Consider the following 18,643-nt stretch of genomic DNA (forward strand, 5'->3'; position numbering starts at 1 on the left):
CCCTCCGCCCCGAACCCCCCTCGCTCCCTCCGCCCCCCCATCCCCTCCCCCACCCATCATCTTCTTTTTTTTTTTCTAAGCCAGCCCCGCCCTGAAATCAGTCGATTCATCGGACTCAAACACGTCGGACGAATCAGAGGCCGGCCTCGCGATGGTCCGGGTTGGCGCCAACCAATGAGAAGGCAGGAGAGGCGCGCGTCATCGCTCGTGGGATGCTTGAACGTGCATTATTCATGACCGCGCGGAGCTTATTTAACGACTCGCGATGAGGCGAGATTTGCGGAATCTGTATAAAAGGCACCGGATGTCACTCACTCGCACATTGTTTGCGTGTTGTGGAAAGTCATCAGCTGATGCTTGTTAACGGTTTATGGTTTTTAAAAAGAACGATATTCGAACATAATTCCCCCAACACGTGTAGAGATAAACTTACAGAGAGAAGAGAGAATACAAGTGAAATACTGTAGATGGCCCTGAATTCACTCAAATATACACACAAGTCATTGATACACACTAATCTGCAGTACATCAAGTTAATGTGGAGCACATGCAAGTTTAATTAACCGATATATATATAAATGAATATCTGTAATGAATGAACATATATATATATATATATATATATGAAAAATAACGGAAAGTCGCATAGATTTGGAATTAACACACAAAGATAAGTCTTAACGTCTTAGCGATGGTGTCATTCTAACGCTGTGAGAAACGGTGACATCAGCCGCATGAGCACTATCACCGGCTCTACTTTGACAGACACAAATGTACACGTTGTACACACAAACACACAGAGAGAGACACACACACGCCCGTATAACCCATACAGCCTCCAAAGCGACGCGGTTCGCCTGAGCGCGTTCATTAAAGCGTAGAGAGGAAGAGGAGGGGGAGGAGGATTCTTTTTCTTCAGCTGGGTCCACTCCTCTCTCAGCAGCTATTTCACTCCGGCCGCCGCATCCACCCGAGCATCTCCCTCAACGCTCGCCCCGGTGACGATTTCAGCGAGGGTGACACTGAAGTGTTATGACGCCAAATTAAGAAAATCAGTGCCAATATAAGTGTTTTAAACGCGATATCCACGTAGAAATGCGCCGGAGTCGATAGCGGGTGGGAGAGAGAACTTTAACCCAGCAGCAGCTCAGTTTTCGACGGATTCCTTGCTTTGGACGTTGCCCTTGTTGTTCCGTGTTCACCGGTAGTTATTTGCGGGGACTTATTCTCGACTTCACTGAAGTTTTTGTCAGTCTTTTTCGAGCAATTTAATCGCAAGCAAGATGACTCGGAGATCCTGTGCCATTTACGCCACCGGGATCGTGTGTGCTCACCTCCTGATCGTCGGGATTGCCCTGGTTGTGGCTCAAGTCTTCCAAACCATGATACACAGCCGGTTAAAACAGGTGAGTTTATTTACATTTGATTTTAAAATCGTTTTCTCGCGTGTTTGCCTTCCTTTCATCGCGTTTGAGCTCCTCTTCCATCTGTCACACTTCAGGGCTTTAAACGTTAAACGTTAAGCGTTTCAGCTGCTATGTCAATGATCCTATTGAAGAATGTCAGCTGTAGTAGGTTACAGGGCGGGTAAGTACTTTACATTCACTCAGCGCAGCGTAATGATGTACACCAAACCCCCTATTTTGTCGGTTGATTGTTAAACGTGCTGCAGTCTGCACCTATACAGTACACAGCGCTGCAGGATCAACCCCGAGGCTTCGCATTCATGGATCCGCATGATCCGGTGTAGTGCAGCGTGTAGGTTAAGTCCCATTATTTACGATTGTAGCTTCTGGGTATTTTGTATTGGAACAGAAGACCGATCGGCACGTATATGTTTCATTTTAACCCCCCCCCCCCAAATGAGCACTAAGTGATTATTTGTGCACGGAAATCTCCGGGACTCCCACGATGAGATCCGCGTGTGAGGATTTCAGAAGTGAATGTATATGACCTTAGCACGCTTTGCCTTTAATTTGCATCATCTGGCAACCGGTAAAGATTTCAATCTGTCTATGCTGCTGCCTTTCAGTGGTTCAGATCGCATCCATACAACCTCCACCCTATGACTGCAATATATTTTGAATTATTTGAGGTTTACACACTCGCCGTGCCCTTGTGTCGGGTTCTGTCCTCCTGCTAGATTCCCCTTTTGAATAACCTGTCTGAGGGTGACCCGGTGACACAATTCGGCTGATGGGGGGGGCAGAACCAACAAGCATTTGGCTGATTCCTAGTCTGGGGAGGGGTGGAAATAGTGTAGAAATAGTAGAAATCAACATCCAACAGAGGTGCAGGGGGTGGGAATGCGATGTATAGGAATGGGGGGAAGGGAGCTTAGGACAGGACAGTGTCTCCCAGGGTGGGCTGAGCCTAAGTTTAACTTAGTGTCAGGGTGGGCAGATATCTCAACCAGCCCGTGTAATCTGTCCAATCTGTCTGTATTCAACAATGCAACGTAAGCTCTCAGATGAACTGGGTGATAAGTATTCAAGTCTAAGAAGCACAATTCAGTTGAGTTAGTTGACATAAAATTGTTTTTAACTGTTTGTTTAGATCACGTCTCTGTTGCAAGTTCCTTAGTTAAGATGAAATCATCAGATGGATGACATCAGTTCCACACTTCCACTTTGGCTTTTCTATTTTTTAATATAAACAATCGTAAGGAAAGTGACTTAGTCTCATCGTGCATGTGACAAACACTGTTTTCAAGGCTTAGCCAAGAAGTGACACATCTATGCTGAAGAAGGCAACGACCTGCCACTACAGATAACATCTTCATATTAAAACACAGTCTTTTTTGTCTCTCTAAGACTGCTGGGGTTAGCAGTTTGTGTAGGACAGTTATAATGACATCAGTTGTTTGTTTGTCAGATGATATCATTACTGTATGTTATTATACATTACATTCAGTAGTGTATTCATTGAAAACGAGGGCAGTACCGCCTGTATGTAGTGGACTTGTTTAATCTGTACAGCCCAGTATCACAAGGAATTATGAATGTATCCCGTTACCTACTATGGTAGTCTAGGTTACATATCCATGCTCCTGAATGGAAAAGAGCATTATATTTTTAGGAGCTGGGTTGGGTGGGAATCCTATAGTCCTATAGGGGCGGAGGATCGTGACAGCTGCTCTCACACACTCCTCTCACCCGTCAAAATAGTTTGGATCACTGTCTGTTGAGTATGTTTGTCACAATGTATGTTTTACTCTTTTGTGCTGTTGCCCCCCGGCGCAATCTCCGCCCCACACACACACACACACACACACACACACACACACATACACTTTAGGGGAGAAAAAGCAGACCTCTGAAGAATTGCTGGACAGAATAAAGCGGCACACACAAACAGCTGCCTCACTGACACAGATTTCACTCCTATGTTAAATTTAGAATCTGGGTGTGATTATTCTCCTCTGCAATCATGGAAGCATCCCATTCCGAGACAGATTAGGGGAGTTAGTAAAAGTTCAGTGACAGGGAGGGGCATAAGGGTGGTGTGACCCTCGATTTAAAGAAAGTGACCGCATAGGTAATCCTCTTTGCCCTCGGCGTTCCCATGGAATTACGCAAATCTGGACGTGCTGACCGGACACCAAAAATTGAGCTAATCTGACTTTTCAAGCATCTATTTGTAATGGTGGCTTGGATGACACAGATCTGTGTAGGGCAGCTCAGAGTTGGGCCCCGCAGGACATGGATTCATGCGGTATGCTGGGTGTGGAGGGCCGCATTGTAAGAACCATGTCAGGAATTTCAGAGACTTCTTGGCCCCAGGGGCAGGAGTTTTGCCCGAGAGCAATCTGGCGTTGCCTTGTTGTTCCAGCCTCAGCCTATCCCGTGTCGGCCTGCTCTGACGGAAAGGCATAAAAGGGAAAACACGCCCTGACGCCACTCCTTCGAGCTGTCCCTCTGCCAAGGCAGCACAACTGCCGCTACCTGTGAAAATGTGACAATTCCTGTATGTATTTCGATGACTAACTTATTATCTTAAGGTCTCAACACCTATGATTCAATCCCCAAAGAGAAACAACCGCGGCAATTAACCTTAGTCCCAAACACGTTGTCCCTCTTTGTGTGTTTGTGGGCGACGAGGGATTAGAACACGCTGTATCAGAGATAAATGACTTACGTTTTAGTTTGAAGGCTTTTTGGAGACAGAAACAACCTTTTTCCAAGGTTGGTAAACATTGGAATTGTTAAAATCTCTGCCATGGTCACACTCCCATGCTCTTCTTCACCAAACGTAACGAGTGATGAGTTGCAGAGGAAGGGCCACATTCTAAAGAACCCTGCGTGAAAGGGCTCCTAGTCCACATTAGTTGTTACTATTACGTTCTGCCAAGCTTTGCAGTTCTGGCCTTTTGCGTCACTCGATTCCTCTTCAGTGCATAACTGAACCTCAGAATGATGAAGTCGGTGGAAATACCTTTTCTTAAATACCTCAAGTTCCTCCTCTGTGTGTGTGTGTAAAAGACTTGCTGTCAGTTGAGTCATACAGTATGTTGTGCTTTACAGTGGGGCAGCGTGACCCTCTTGAGACGGGGAGTTACTTCTTGGCGCTACGTGAGTCGGCACAGATGTGAGTTTCCTGTGTGTTTCAGTTGCTTCTCAAGAACGACTTCAGTCTGAATGTGTCATATTGATAATTATCACAAAGGACAACACCTGTGCTGAACACGACAAACTGCTAAAATGGTTTTCCACGTTTGTAAGATGTTTCTCATTTAGATCACACCCTTTGTTCGTGGTTATTGGAGAAGTCGTATATGAGAAGATCTATAACAGGAAGTAACAACCTGGAAATTGGACTCTAAACATTTATTTAAATCCCGGATGTTGCAAACCAAACAGGAACTGTTGTTTTTCGTGTGGCGTGGCACACCTTGAGTTATGACCTGCTCTCACGGTGTCTCAGCTGAAGGCGACGGTCTTAAGTGCACCTCGCTGAACCCGCAGCCTTCAGGAACTGTTCATGGAAAAGACATGAAAGGAAGTGGGTCATTTCTCATTTTCCAGTTTATAAATATCCTCCTTTAATGGTCAAAATAGGCATCCTTTCCTCATCCACAATGGGGCATTTTCAATGGTTAACAAACAAATGTCAGTCAAAACAAATATTACTACAGTTTTCAAGCTGTTAAAGTTGCATAGCCTCTCCTTACAGCGTCTTGTCTTGTCTTTGCTTCAAACGTCCAGCGTGTTACTGCATTGTTTGCTCAGGCTGAGCGGTCAGACAGTCAGATTCTCTCGCAGGCTTGCTGAGGTCAGTGGCTCTGCAATTTCCTCTCATTTTATGCTTGGCCTGATGGATTTTCACCTATGAAGGACTTTTCTCACCTTCCCTCAGGGTTTTGGCGTCCTGGCCCGTCACCAGCTCCTCGCAGAAAAGTGCCACGTATGCGCACTCGATTGGTGGCTGAAGGCGCCTGAGTCGTTCTTTAAGCTCCAGCAAGCAATTGTGTTACGAAAACCCAATGAGAATCTCGACGCCGCAGAACACTGAGGGGTTCACTGTCAATCTGACTTCTCTCTCTTTCGCTCTCTTTCTTGCCAGGAAATGACTTTGACGGAGACGAGCAGAGTGTTTGAGTCGTGGAAGAATCCACCCCCACCTGTTTACATGGAGTATTATTTCTTCAACGTGACCAATTCTGAAGAGTTCATGGCCGGTGGGAAGGCATCAGTCAAACAGATCGGACCCTATACCTACAGGTAGGTTAGCAGTCAATCGGTGTGTGTTAATTGGAAAATATGGGTGTGTGTGCTTGTGGCAGGTTGGAGCAATACTGTTCAGGGTCAAAACGTGAAGATGTCCAACTTCCTTCTGCCATCTTTTCCTTATCAGGGAATACCGGCCGAGAGAAAATGTGACTTTCTTGGAGAACGGCACCAAGCTTTACGCCGTGAACCCCAAAACGTTCGTCTTCGTCCCCGAGAAATCCGCTGGTGACCCCGAAGTCGACCTGCTCAGGACCGTCAACATTCCATTAGTGGTAAGCTGTTGTGTCTGTACAGGCTAATGTATGGTCACTGTGACTACAGTGACCAATCACAGACGCTCTCTCAGATACTTTTTGCTATTTGTTTTTATTGAAGCAAACATTTTACATGACACTGTGCATACAATTGTAGGATATTTTGGAGATCATTTTTTATACAGAAAGAGGGAGAAGAGAGAGAGACCGAGAAAGAAGGAGGGTTGTATCATTAATATATGTTGTTAAACATAAGAAGTAGGACCTGAGGTAGAAAACAAGAAGATTGAAATTGCAATGATCTCATAGGGTAAACACAGCGTTCACAGGATGATGTCAAACAGCAATGTAGGCTAGTACAAATCGCATCACAGGCTGTGAAAGAAAGGGTATCCCACCCCGAAACCCATCCCAACCCGGCAGTCATACAACCCCGTATCCATACAACCCCGTCCTGGCCCGCCTGGGATGTAAAATAAATGAAAAAAAAATAAAAAGGAACTGTTCGGTGTTCTGTTTAACAGTCACTGGTCTGGCATAGCCTGTAGATCTGTGAACTAAGAGAGAAATGGTTGCCATCTCTGCCATCAGTGTGGCCCCCTGCTCTCTCAGATTTGACTGGTCGGACTGACTCTCATCCTTTCCTTTTCCTTTTTCCGCAGGCGGTGATGAACGAGATGCGCTCATACTCCTTCGTCCTGCGCACTCTTATTTCCATTTTGCTAAGGAGCATCAGTGTGGAGCTGTTCATGACTCGCACCGTCCATGAAATTCTGTGGGGCTTTGAAGACCCTCTGCTCAAAAAGATACATGGCTTGAAGCCAGATGTTGATGAGCATTTTGGCCTGATGTGGAAGGTGAGCTGAAGTTCACACACAAACATCACACACTAACACCACATAAGTGCTTCTTTCATTTTAGGACAATAAACCAAAGTGTGTTTCGGTTGCCAGGAGTGACTGAAAAGACATTAAAGAGGAACCATGTGTCACTATATGAGAAGTGAGATTCGCTTAACGCTGATGGAGGATGTTTACACTTCCTGTTTATCTTTATCATAATGGCTGCGTGCCGTGACACAAAATGATGACATCATGAAAAGCTCAGTCAGACCAACACTCGCGATCCGAGTGTGGTCGCGTGAATAACTTCCGGTCCACCGTCAGCACTCCCAGCCTGTAGTTTAGTGCTGATGTCATTGTCTTCACCCTCCTTTCAAAATAAAAGTGGCGTTTCTAATTGGGCACTGACCGAACCTCGTGTCTCCTTCTTCTTTTTAGAAAAATGGAACCCACGAAGGAGAGTTTGTGTTCTATACGGGGGAGGCGAACTACATGGATTATGGGAAGATTGACACATGGAACGGCCTGAGGTAAAGAGACATAAGAACCATATACGTTTCACTTCCCTCCTCTCTCTCTCTCTCTCTGTCTATTTTATGCACTATTCTGTCTTTCATGTAGCAACATTTCAGTGATAGAAGGCATTTACGTCCCACTGCAGACTTCTACCTCCAGTCAGATTTTCTGTGCATTGACCTGACTTGCTCAACCTGTTAGTATATGATGAAAGGAATCAAAGTCCAAAGCCGCTCTCTGGCTTTGAATAGAACAGGATTGCAAAATAAATGTTTGAATTTCTGCAATGACACTGCGTTTTGTAAGTAACTGGCATGCGCAAGCAGATTCTGGCTTGCAAATCAATGCAGCTCCAGCCGTCGTCATGGCGTTCTGTTTTATACAAATCGACAGGGAGATGTCATGGTGGTCCTCCAACCAGAGCAACATGATCAACGGGACGGACGGCGCAGTCTTCCACCCTCTGCTGTCCAGGAACGAGCTGCTCTACATCTTTGCCGCCGATCTCTGCAGGTTAGCGCGCACACACACACTTGTGACACACACACTCGCCTTTACATGTTCTTTGATTGAGACAAACTCGGGAGGGTTCGGGACAGTTTCTCCTCCACACATAGCGGCCATTGAATTCTGCACGCTTCTGTGTTTCCCTAACCACTTTGCCTCCCCTGTCCTCCGTCCTCAGGTCCATCCATCTGGGCTATGTGGAGGACGTGGAGGTGAAAGGCATCCAGGCTTACCGCTTCGCGCCCCCTGCCGACGTACTCATGAGCCCCAAGGACAACCCAGCTAACGAGGGCTTCTGTGTGCCGGCTGGGGACTGCCTCGGCACCGGCGTGCTGAAAGTCAGCGTTTGTCGAGAAGGTGGGAGGCCCTTCCCTACACACACACACACACACACACACACACACACACAACTTATCACAGAGTCTGACCTACTTACCCAACACTTGGATTTGATGTGAGCAAATCTAACCCCATAACCTACTTATCTCTCCATCCAAAAATCACAGTATCGAAGATTCCCAGAATTTGAAGCAGATTTGACAATGTTGTTCAATGATTAACTTTGTTCGAAGGCCATGGAAGTGTCTCATAGTCGTCATTGAAATAGCGCAACTGGCTCAATACTGAAACCGACTGCTACTGATGCGTTAATGACTATTACACTTTGATTTCTTCGAGGGCAACTCCCACACACACCTTACCTCCTCTAATCATTGCATCGGTTCCATCTGACCTGAATCAGACATTCCTTGGCTATCTGTGGCTCGGATCTGTCGGTTAAAGATATAACTCTTATCTCACGTGTCTTCTCATGTCTCTCTCTCTGGCCCCTCGTGTTTAGAAGGAAAACAGGATACGGACACTTAACTGACTCATAGACTTTTGTTTTTGTTCCCACAAGGTGCTCCCATTGTGGTGTCTTTCCCCCACTTTTACCAAGCCGACCCCAAATACATCAACGCCGTCGACGGTCTCAGTCCAAACAAGGAAGAACACGAGACGTACCTTGACCTTCAACCGGTATGGATCATATTTAAATGCCACAGTGATTTATTGCAATGCGTTAAAGGCCACAGATATCAGCAGTTATTTGTGCTTGTAAATGATCACTCCGACTGGGATTGCTGTTGTTGCCATACAGGAGACTTTGCTTTGAGAATTCGAACACACTTTTAAGCAGAAAGAGCTGAATATTGGTCTCTGTATTTCCATTTCTAGACCACTGGGGTTCCGATTCGTGCCTGCAAGAGAGCACAACTCAATGTCATTCTGAAGAGATACCCTGGTTTCCCGTGAGTTAAAGTTTGTTGAACTCTGGTCCACATCGCGGTTGCGACACTCTGTCCACCCTGCGGCCACATGTGGAGCCAGCTGTCCTCACTGACTCTCCCTCTCTCTCTTTCTGTCCCACAGCACGACCAGGTTTATCAACGAAACCATTTTCCCCATCATGTTCGTCAATGAGGTGAGAATCCCAACAATATGATGCACTTCTGATGCCTCACAGCCGCACAAAGGCAGTAACGGCACGTTGAACCACTAACCAGAACACCGTCATCTCTCTTTAACTCCAGACGGCGACCATTGACGATGACTCAGCCTCTCAGATGAGGACGCTGCTCTTAATTGTAACACTAGTGTCCAACTTCCCCTTGCTCATTGTGGGCTTGGGCCTCATCCTGCTGCTGGTCCTCGTTGTCTTGTTCTGCCGAAACCGCCAGAAGAAGGTAAGAGCTCCGTCTCCACCCGGATTCTCCCTGAAGGGTAGAATTAATTCAGTTACACTGGTGTGAAAAGCTGCAGTGTGCACAACCACTTACAGTAGTAGTAAATAGATTTTAGATTGGTTATAGGTGACATTGCAACAACATTGGGGTAGCAACAGTTCCTTAATTCTGAGCTGCTGCTGGCTAACTCATAAGCTATTTGCATGCAAACTAACACGACGCATGAGTCTGCACCTGCAAGGCCGCATGAGCAGTTTTAATTAAAATAATAACTACATTTTACCAGTATAGGGCTCTTTTTTAAATGCTCAAAGATCCTATTTTTTGAGAGACACTTGTGAAAATTCAGAAGCACGCTGTTAGTTCTTGCTCAGCGTTTTCAAACAGTAAATGCAGCTCTTGTTAGGAGGAAGGAGCAGCGCTTGTTCCTTTTTTCGTGTGGTTCAGGGTGTGAGCAAGGCGATGCACAGCCAAGCACAAAAGTGCATTGTACCATAATAATCGCAGGAATGAGGGAACAGCGTCTGTGAATCTCTTATCTGTTCTCCCAAGATTGTTTATTTGAGTCACGGTAAACAGTCTGTTTAGGTCACAGCGACGCCACTTAAAGAGAACATGACTTTGATTAGAGCGACACCCAGTTTAGCAGCCAGAGAATGTCAAATGCGTAATTGCAATGTGAGAAATTGTATTAACCATGTCTAAATTTAATTTTCTGTAACCCCCCTTTTTTCCTTTCTGTTTTAGAATGAAGTAAAACGTATTGATTTTACTGAGGCTTTTCGTTCTTATTCTGTAAGTCTTCCATTTTTGCCTTGTTTGCTATTCCTCTTTAATTTGTTATCCACCTCTGCTTATTATACCACTTTTAATTATCTTTATGGGACATCATTTCATTGAATATTCACCTCATTAGTCTTGTTGGTTTCTGTATTTTGCAAGTTGGTGAAGTTGATATTGTGTTGTGGTGCTTTTTTGTCTCAACTGTTTCATATTTACACTTGTTGGTCTACAAGTCAAATTGGTGTTCAACACGTCTTTCCATTTTGATATCGGTGTTCCATACGTGTGCATATATTGGGACTTTTCTTTTCTTCTTTTCCTTGCCTCTCCTGTGATTCGTGCTAACATCCTGTTGTGTTCCCCCTTCGGGTCCAGACGGCAAAGGATGAAACGGCTTACGCTCCGGTCAGCAACAAACCTGACGAGCCATCAGAAGCCCAGAAGGACAGCACCCAGCCTACCAGAAACGGCTCCTACATCGCCATGTCTTCAGTAGAGGCCCAGAAGTGTTGATCCAGGTCACACACAAGTCTGGAGCTCAGTAAGGGGGGCCGAGGGAGAGCATGGTGTTGCAATGCAGGGGGCGGGGTTAGCACACTGAGTGCATTTTCACCCAGTGTCACCATTCCACCAACATTGTTTTTTTTGGGGGGGGGGGGGGGGGGGGGGGGGGGTAGGATGGATGGGTGGAATCCAGCCCCTGTACGTGTTTTGTCAACAAAGACGTTGCTCCTCTCACTGAGCCCCCTCATGACTGACTGGCCTTCTCCTCCTCCTCTTCCTCCTCTACCTGCTGAGCATGGCCCGTCCCGCCTGCCACACTTTGCAACTCGACAAACTCCTCTACACTCTTCCGTTCTTTCCATCCTGACTTGGCCCCGGAACTGGGGAAGACAACTGGTCGGGCCAGGATGGGACCAAGAAGCCTTTATTTTTATTTTATTTTTCTTCCCATAAACCTCTGTACCTCCTGAGGGGAAATGGTAGCTTCGGGTGATGCATGGTCCTCTGAGCCGACTCAAACAGTAGGGATCAAAGTGCGCTGACAGTTCACATTCACCTGAACAAGAGCAGAATGTTGTTACAGTTGTCTCCTTGCCCTTTTCCTTTCCTGTGTGAACATAACCTCCACAGACTCCCCACCGATCAAATAGCCCCTTAAAAGAAAAAAATTCTCCCTGTAAAATACTCCCCTCGCTCTTCTCTTCTCAGACCATGAAAATGGTTTTGCCAACAAATTATTTACAACAGACTGAGCCAAACTATTTGAATACTTTTGCCTTTTTCCTAAGATGAGTGGGTTCACCCGAGCTTGTAGCACTTGTTGGCCCAGTGTCGATTAGTGAATGTGTGTGTTAAGGGCACATTTGTCTTAAACTTCATCGTCCTGTTTATGATGAAGATGAATATTTTTCACAACGCGGGCAGAGTGTAGTTTGACACCTGAATTACTCGGGATTTTGATCCTCCTCTCCCTCTGTAATCACCTTCATCCAGAGCACTAATTTAAAATGAAGTAATCTAGAGGCTACAGCTAATCAAAGCGCTCGTTAGTGAAGGTGACGGGTGAGCGAAGCTGTGGAACGATTTGTGATGCACATTTAGGTTTCATTACATATTAAAAAAAAAAGAATCACCTACAAAACATTTCAAGGGAGACTTTGAACCCACTTTCTGCCTTACAACGGTTCAGTGTGTTCTGTGTTGGTTGTTAAAATAAGCTGGAAATGTTTTGTTTCATGTGTAAAGGAGGGAAAAAGTTGAGATACCTCTGATCTAATCCAGCCAGCAGGCCTCCTGTGTGCTGAAAGACATGAAATTACGACCTCTGCTACGTCATTCGCACACCTCAACACTATTACTTAAAGAAAAGCACAATTTGGATTGCGAAACCAGTCCTCCAATAAGACCACCAGGTTATAGTATGTTATATATATACAGCTGAACTGTTATAGATACTGGCGTGTGCTGGGACAATTTCAAAGTAGGATCATTCGATGTAAACAGTTGGCGGCGCCCTGTGCACCGCTCTCCTCTGGACACAAGGCCCAGCGGTCATTAGGTTTGCCAAGGAGCACTCAGGCAAACGTGGCACTTGAATCACTGTTTGTCTTACGTTTCGTGTCGTTTTCGTGTTCGTCCTGTCTGCCGCACTTGTTGTGTCAAATGTCAAAGCCACTGGCAGACGCCAACAGAACGTGAATCGAGGCCATAATACTGTCAACTTGGAAAATTCCCTGCACTTGGCTTGGAAATTTTGCCTCGTGTGTGTGTTAACTGTATTTCTGTCCTGGTCATTTCACATAGTCCTTATGTAGAGTCTTATTTCAATGGTTTGTCCTGGCTAGTATTGGCTGTGAAGGGTGTTTTTGTAGTTGGCATCCATGCCTGTATTACCTACATTTCAGCACATGGAGTGTCTTCTTTTTGATATTTTTTGTATTTGTTATTGCTGCTAATGATCGCCATAACCTATGGATTTGTATTTCCCCTAGTGTGCTCGCTTGGCCACAGAGGTGCTTTCTGTGATGCCTCTGGAAACACCCGAGCACCGAGATACAAAACCCAAAGCTTGCTGCCATTTATCCCACATAGCAGTTTAAGTTATCACAAGTTAAGGCTCGTTAACAAGTTATCACCCTCTTAACCACTCGTTCATCTGTTAGCAGGTGATCTGATCATATGACGTGTATGTTTGAGTTTGACGCTAGGTTTAGTAAACTGGACCGTGCTGAAGGTGCACAAATGGTGACAAAGTGCTTTTTTTAGCATTTCTGTTGCCATTTGAAGCTTCGTGTCAGGCAAAGGATTCTGGGTATATTCAATAGAACATAGCGGCAGTGGTGAGTCATTTGGATACTACGCTTCACTGATGGCCTTTAATCTCGCATATATATATATATATATACAAGCAACCACAGCCTTGTGCAAACTGTTGCACCGATATTATCACTGTATTATCATCATTAACCACCTTTGAAATGTTGACTTGAACCTTAAAGACCTTAAACCCACGAGTGCGTTGCTTGTACACCATCTGTTCAAACACACACCTTAGCCGCCACTCTGCTGTCTGACTCCGACCTTAAGTCCAATCGTTGAAGCCCATTGGCTCATCCCTGCTTGACCAAAGATAACCTGTATAGATCGGCCCCCAGCACCGTGTTTACTGTCCTCCGCGATAACGGCCATGCCACAAGCCTCCGCCGCCTACCTTAGTAAACGTGCCACCACGCCAAGTGAAGTATTTGCGACAGTGTTGCGCGAGCATGTGCGTGTGTATGTGCCTTTACCATCAAGGCAAAAAATACAAAAAAAAAGGTTTTCACAGTGGGAAGTTTGGGTTTTGATGGGTATTGCTAGAACATACAAAACTAATCAACGCTCCATGGGAGCAAGGAAATTCAGTATTATGCACTGTATTGGAAAAGCAATACAGCGTTGTGTAAAATAAATTGTGAATGTTTTGTAAAGGACCACACAATATTTATGTATCATATTTCCTAGATTTGTGGTTTTTGCTACTTTGAGTTGTGTGGGCTCGTTTCCTTTCCATTTCTTGTAGTTCAGTCAATTTGTAATATTCAACTGGGATCAAAAGACATTTCATTTTGGTTTTCCATTTCATTGTTTTCCTCAAATATTTCAACTGTGGACCAGTATGTCACATTGTACAGCGTGAGAGCCCTTTAAAAGATGTCTCTAAGAGTTTATGGATGGTTGAAGATTGTGTATTTGTCGGATGAGTATGTGATCTTGTTTGAGTCTAGTTTTGTGGAGCCAATGCAATGTTTCTGTCAAACTGGAGCGGTTTACTGGAAGGCTGATAATCTGGGTGAGTGTGTAGGATGATTACCGCCGTGCCAGCTCTGGCATTAGGGAAGCTTACATGCAGTCTAACCCATCTAGATGAATGAAGCCCTCTTTCAGGGATGAGCACTTGTGCCATACCATCCTTTTGATTTCCTCCATTTGCTCTCCATTGTAACAAACGACATCTCTCCCATCAAATGTTGTGAAGTCACTAATGGTGATACTAATTTGTTTTGCTGCTGAAAATGACAATCCCCTTGTCATGTTAGGTGCAAAATGATTTCAAAGTAATATCCATTTTTAGTTTTGATAATTTACACTGCACAGATGTTTCTACAGTGCTTTTGTAAACATTTCTAGTGTATTTGCAAGAAAATAAAGTTGCAACAAATGCAAAGTCTTCATGTGGAGTCTGCTGTGTTTTGTCTCACTTAGTTAAAGCTGCTAGTTAAAGAAATAAAGCAGTAGTGCCCCTCGCTAGAGCAAACACCTCTGCCAAGGCCAAACAAGCCTTGACCAAACGTGTCTTGTGCTGATGCGAGGACAACAGGCATTCCTGCTGTGCTAACGGCTACATCACATCATCACGCCTTCTAAAAGGGAAAGATACGACTACAATAAGTTTCATTGCTTTATTTAGCAGATGATATATGCCGGTATTGATTGATAGTCTATCATGGGATGAATAGGCATGTTTTTTTCTTTTTTTTCTACATTTGCGGGCATTGATGTCATTACACACACTTTTAATTTAGTTGTAGCGCCCTCTGGTATCAACAACTTCAACAAAATAAAACCTGTTCTCATTCCTGCTGCTTTATGTTTGTAGAAACTCACTCAGCATTAAATAGCAGGTCCTACCTGCAGTACCTCAACTGACCGTTAGAGGACATTTTGCTTCACAACCTCTTTTCATTGAGTGCTTCTCTCCTCATAAATACCTGGACAAACTCAGCTCAAACATAGAGGGCTCCTTTATGGACTCGCCACCGCCAGATATGCATCCATCATACAGACGGCCAGTGTCAAACTGCAGGTACTTACCACATCTGACCTCTAACCTCTGTGGCCTCAGTGGACCCACAATACAATGTTGACTCGGGATTGTTATGTAACTGCTCTGAACATTTACTGCTGTCTGGATCTGATTTATTATGTTATCTTATCTTATGTAATACCAACCACTTTGATCTCATTGTTTTCAGACCAATGTTGACAAAAGCTGCGCAAACACTCAATGCTCAGTGCTGGTTTTCCTGCTTAAAATGAATCAAAACCAACCTAATTGAGCGGGAATCAACTCAATATGCCGACAGTGCCTGAAAGCAGGAAACTCCCAAAAGCTCAGGATATGAAGCTGCTCCACTGGAATTTTCATTACTGCTGAATAACTTTAGGCATTCCTTTCCAAGAATAATGCTCCTTCTGATAGTTTAGCACGTAATGTTGCTAAATGCTTAAGCTTTAAAACGCTGGATACTTATAATGGAGCGTATAATGTAGAGTTTTTTTACTATCATAAATAGTGCTGCATTTAAGTACTTCTTTCATCATCGATCATTGTTTCTACACGCAGGATTTCCCAGAAATGCAACAAGTGCAGGCAGCCTCTCCTACGTGGGAACAAAACCTTGAAGGCAGATGTCAAGAACTCTAATGTTTAATGCCAGTGATGCATGTGTACACACACACTCACACACCCAATGCACACTCACACACAGAAGACGAAGGCAAAGAAACAGGGATGTGTTTTATCCTGAAACTGATCTTTTCTTTTGGCAGTGAAATAAAGAATATCTGTGGAAAATCTGTGGAACGACGCCTTGATGTGTTTTCCATCAGTGCTCCACCTCACGTGTTAAGGTGGAACGATGGGACCAGCTGCCCTCAGGATCTCCACGTACTCGCCTCTCTCTCCTTGTCACTCCTGCCTTATCTGCCTCATCTTTGACACTCCTCTCCTGTTTCACTGTACATCTCATAGTGTAACTTGTTTGTCCAAAATGCCAATGTTGTGACGATTTTATTGACATCTGTGTTCTCTTTGGGATCTCTGTGTGATCTGTGTGAACGTGTTTCATCAACCAACAGATGATTCCAAACAACAATGATGACTAACTCGCCAAGTTTACTTCAGTCTGTTCTTAGTAAACTATGACACATTTCTGTTTGTACCAGTCCAAACAAGAATTGTGTTGAAATATATATATTGATATAAGCTTGTTATTGAAAGATCTGATTAAGTTCCCCCCCCCCCCCCTAACATAATCCTTTCCCTTCTATTCAACTTCTGCCAGTGATTATGGTGGGTTTTCTTTATTCCTGTTGTATATATTTGATTTCCTTATTTGGCATGATGAAATCAGCTGAGGCCAAACAGGTTCAGTATTAAGTATCTTTGGGGATGTTTATGACCACGGGGGCACGTCAGTTGAGCAGATCAGTCGCAGCCATCTGTTATTGTATCCGGAGGCCGCAGGACATTTACATTAAGCGTGTGAACTGTGCTGAGTGCTCGCGTCATTCCTACCTGTCCTTGAAATCCCTTTCAGAGTCTGCAGGTGCCAGCATGTCTGCGCTTCGCTCCATCTGGCTTTTCAACCCAAATCTTGTTTGAAGGTTTCGGAGGAAACTTGAATAACACAGCTTTACCCCTTCCTTTTTTTTATTTTAGAGGAACTTAGCGTTCTGTGGCAGTGTTACAGGGCTTGAGCACAGTGAGGGGCAAACATCACGGTTGAGGTAACCAGAGGAAGTTAACACAATTTGTCAGTCATGTCGTCAGTCATGTTTGTGCTTTAACGGTCACTGAAGCTGAAATGTTCCTTTGAAATCATCTCAAACTATACTAGCATGCAGGGAACTGCAGAATAAAGTGAGAATATGTGATAAGAAATGTGAGAATTTGAATTCTTTTTGTTTATTCTGAATTTGAATAGTTTCTCCATCAGACACTGTGCAGCCCAAGTACCAGCTGCTGCACTTGAAACAGTGAAATTGTCCTTAAAGTGTGTTTACTCTCCTCTTTTTAGACTGACATTGCTTCTCTCTTCTGCAGGTCATTGTTTAAATCAATCTCTTGCCCTCTTCAAGAGTACACCTCTATAACACATTAAACACTCCACAGACCCTTTCGCACCCCCACAGACATTTTAACCACCTCATGTAATGCGGCCATAGCGACCAGCAAGGACACCCGGGTCACGTCCGTTTGCTCAGGATGTTTTTCGGGCCTCACGCAACCTGAGATGGACTGAGTTACCTGGATACATATGAAAATGCACATTTTGTTCAATATTCTTTTGAAGAAAGCATTTGACATGACAATGAGCATGCTTTTTTGGGATTGTTTTTATCGTCAGAGACGGAAAGAAAAGAGAAAGAAGGAGAAAAAGGAAAGAAATATTAATGAGCCCTAGGGGATATGACACACATGTGAACTAGATGCATAACAAGACAAAGCAACGGTTACACAGCACAGCTAGTGAACTGTAAAGTCTGGTTGCACAGGTAGTGAATCATAACTTTATTGCTGTACCAGAGTGATAATAGTGAAGCCAAATTGTCACAGTTGTGTAACACGGAACGAAGGGACAGAGAAAAGGAAGAGAACTAAAATCATAAAGAGAACCAGGCTGTGTAATGGTCAGTTGAATTAAGACAAAGGGCGACAGAAACTAACCACAGCCAGCAAAGGATATGCTGAAATGACATAATGATGTAGCTGCAGAGTTTTGGGTGAGATCAGTGTTGCTAGCTGGATGTTCTTGTAGGTGTAGTTTGGTTAGTTGCTTTTCCAATACAGTGCATTTGGTGGATGTCTTGATGTCTTCTCACAAGACAATATCTTCTTAAAGTATTACTGTAAGTGTACCACAGAAGAAGGTGAGGGAAAGGAGGAGTGGTTCCACCGATGGCAACCATGTTGTCAAGCATGATCAGTGTTCAAGATGTTCTAGCTGACTGAGGAGGTTCCACTTAAATGTCCTCCTCCTCCGACAGCTCCGTGAGTGTAAGACCACCTGCGGACAGCAAACAATAGATACCCTCGGCCACACTGGAGAACTGGGTCTAACGGCTCACCCCTTTGTCCTGCTTGTCACCAGCGTGTCAGTTTGCGTGGGGGGAGGCTGCAGCAGAGAGCCAGAGGGCAAGCGGCAACGCGTCACCTGCATCTCTGACGAGACACGTGTTTTTAACATGTTGTCACAAGATGGACACTTCAGAGCACTAGAGAGTGTATCACAGTGTTCTCTAGGCAAGACTCCACCAATGTTCAAATTCAGTTGATTGGTCTTGGGCAATACTATTTATTGTGTGAGGCAGTGGCTCAGTGGGTAGAGCTTCCGCTTGGGACCGGAGCGTTGCTGGTTTGAGCCCCTGCCGAGGTGCCCCTGAGCAAGGCACTGAACCCTCAATTGCTCCCCCCTCTGCGAAGGGTGGTAATGTAAGTCGCTTTGGATAAAAGCGTC

General features: G+C 44.7%; 1 protein-coding gene and 1 long non-coding RNA gene across 3 annotated transcripts; both read left to right on the forward strand.

Annotated features, from left to right (window-relative positions):
* Positions 1-859: 859 nt before the first annotated feature.
* scarb2a (scavenger receptor class B, member 2a) lies at positions 860-14,066 on the forward strand. Of its 2 annotated transcripts, XM_076150657.1 has the most exons (13): positions 860-1,406; positions 5,563-5,720; positions 5,854-6,001; positions 6,646-6,840; positions 7,264-7,355; positions 7,735-7,854; positions 8,027-8,205; positions 8,750-8,868; positions 9,067-9,140; positions 9,262-9,313; positions 9,423-9,575; positions 10,323-10,370; positions 10,734-14,066. In XM_076150657.1, the coding sequence occupies exons 1-13, from the start codon at positions 1,284-1,286 to the stop codon at positions 10,869-10,871; spliced, it is 1,599 nt and encodes a 532-aa protein (XP_076006772.1). In that variant the 5' UTR covers positions 860-1,283; the 3' UTR covers positions 10,872-14,066. The 2 variants fall into 2 exon arrangements, with proteins under 2 accessions (XP_076006772.1, XP_076006773.1); XM_076150658.1 differs by lacking the exon at positions 10,323-10,370 and having other exon boundaries at positions 861-1,406.
* A 1,052-nt stretch (positions 14,067-15,118) lies between these two features.
* On the forward strand, positions 15,119-17,045 carry LOC143001402 (uncharacterized). The gene is made up of 3 exons (XR_012963699.1): positions 15,119-15,207; positions 15,748-15,840; positions 15,964-17,045. It is a non-coding gene; the product is annotated as an uncharacterized LOC143001402 (long non-coding RNA).
* Positions 17,046-18,643: the final 1,598 nt, after the last annotated feature.

The sequence above is a fragment of the Genypterus blacodes genome, unplaced genomic scaffold (assembly GCF_046128005.1).
Source record: "Genypterus blacodes isolate CSIRO-AG114 ecotype Tasmania unplaced genomic scaffold, CSIRO-AGI_Gbla_v1 ptg000053l_1, whole genome shotgun sequence".
Lineage (NCBI taxonomy): Eukaryota > Metazoa > Chordata > Actinopteri > Ophidiiformes > Ophidiidae > Genypterus > Genypterus blacodes.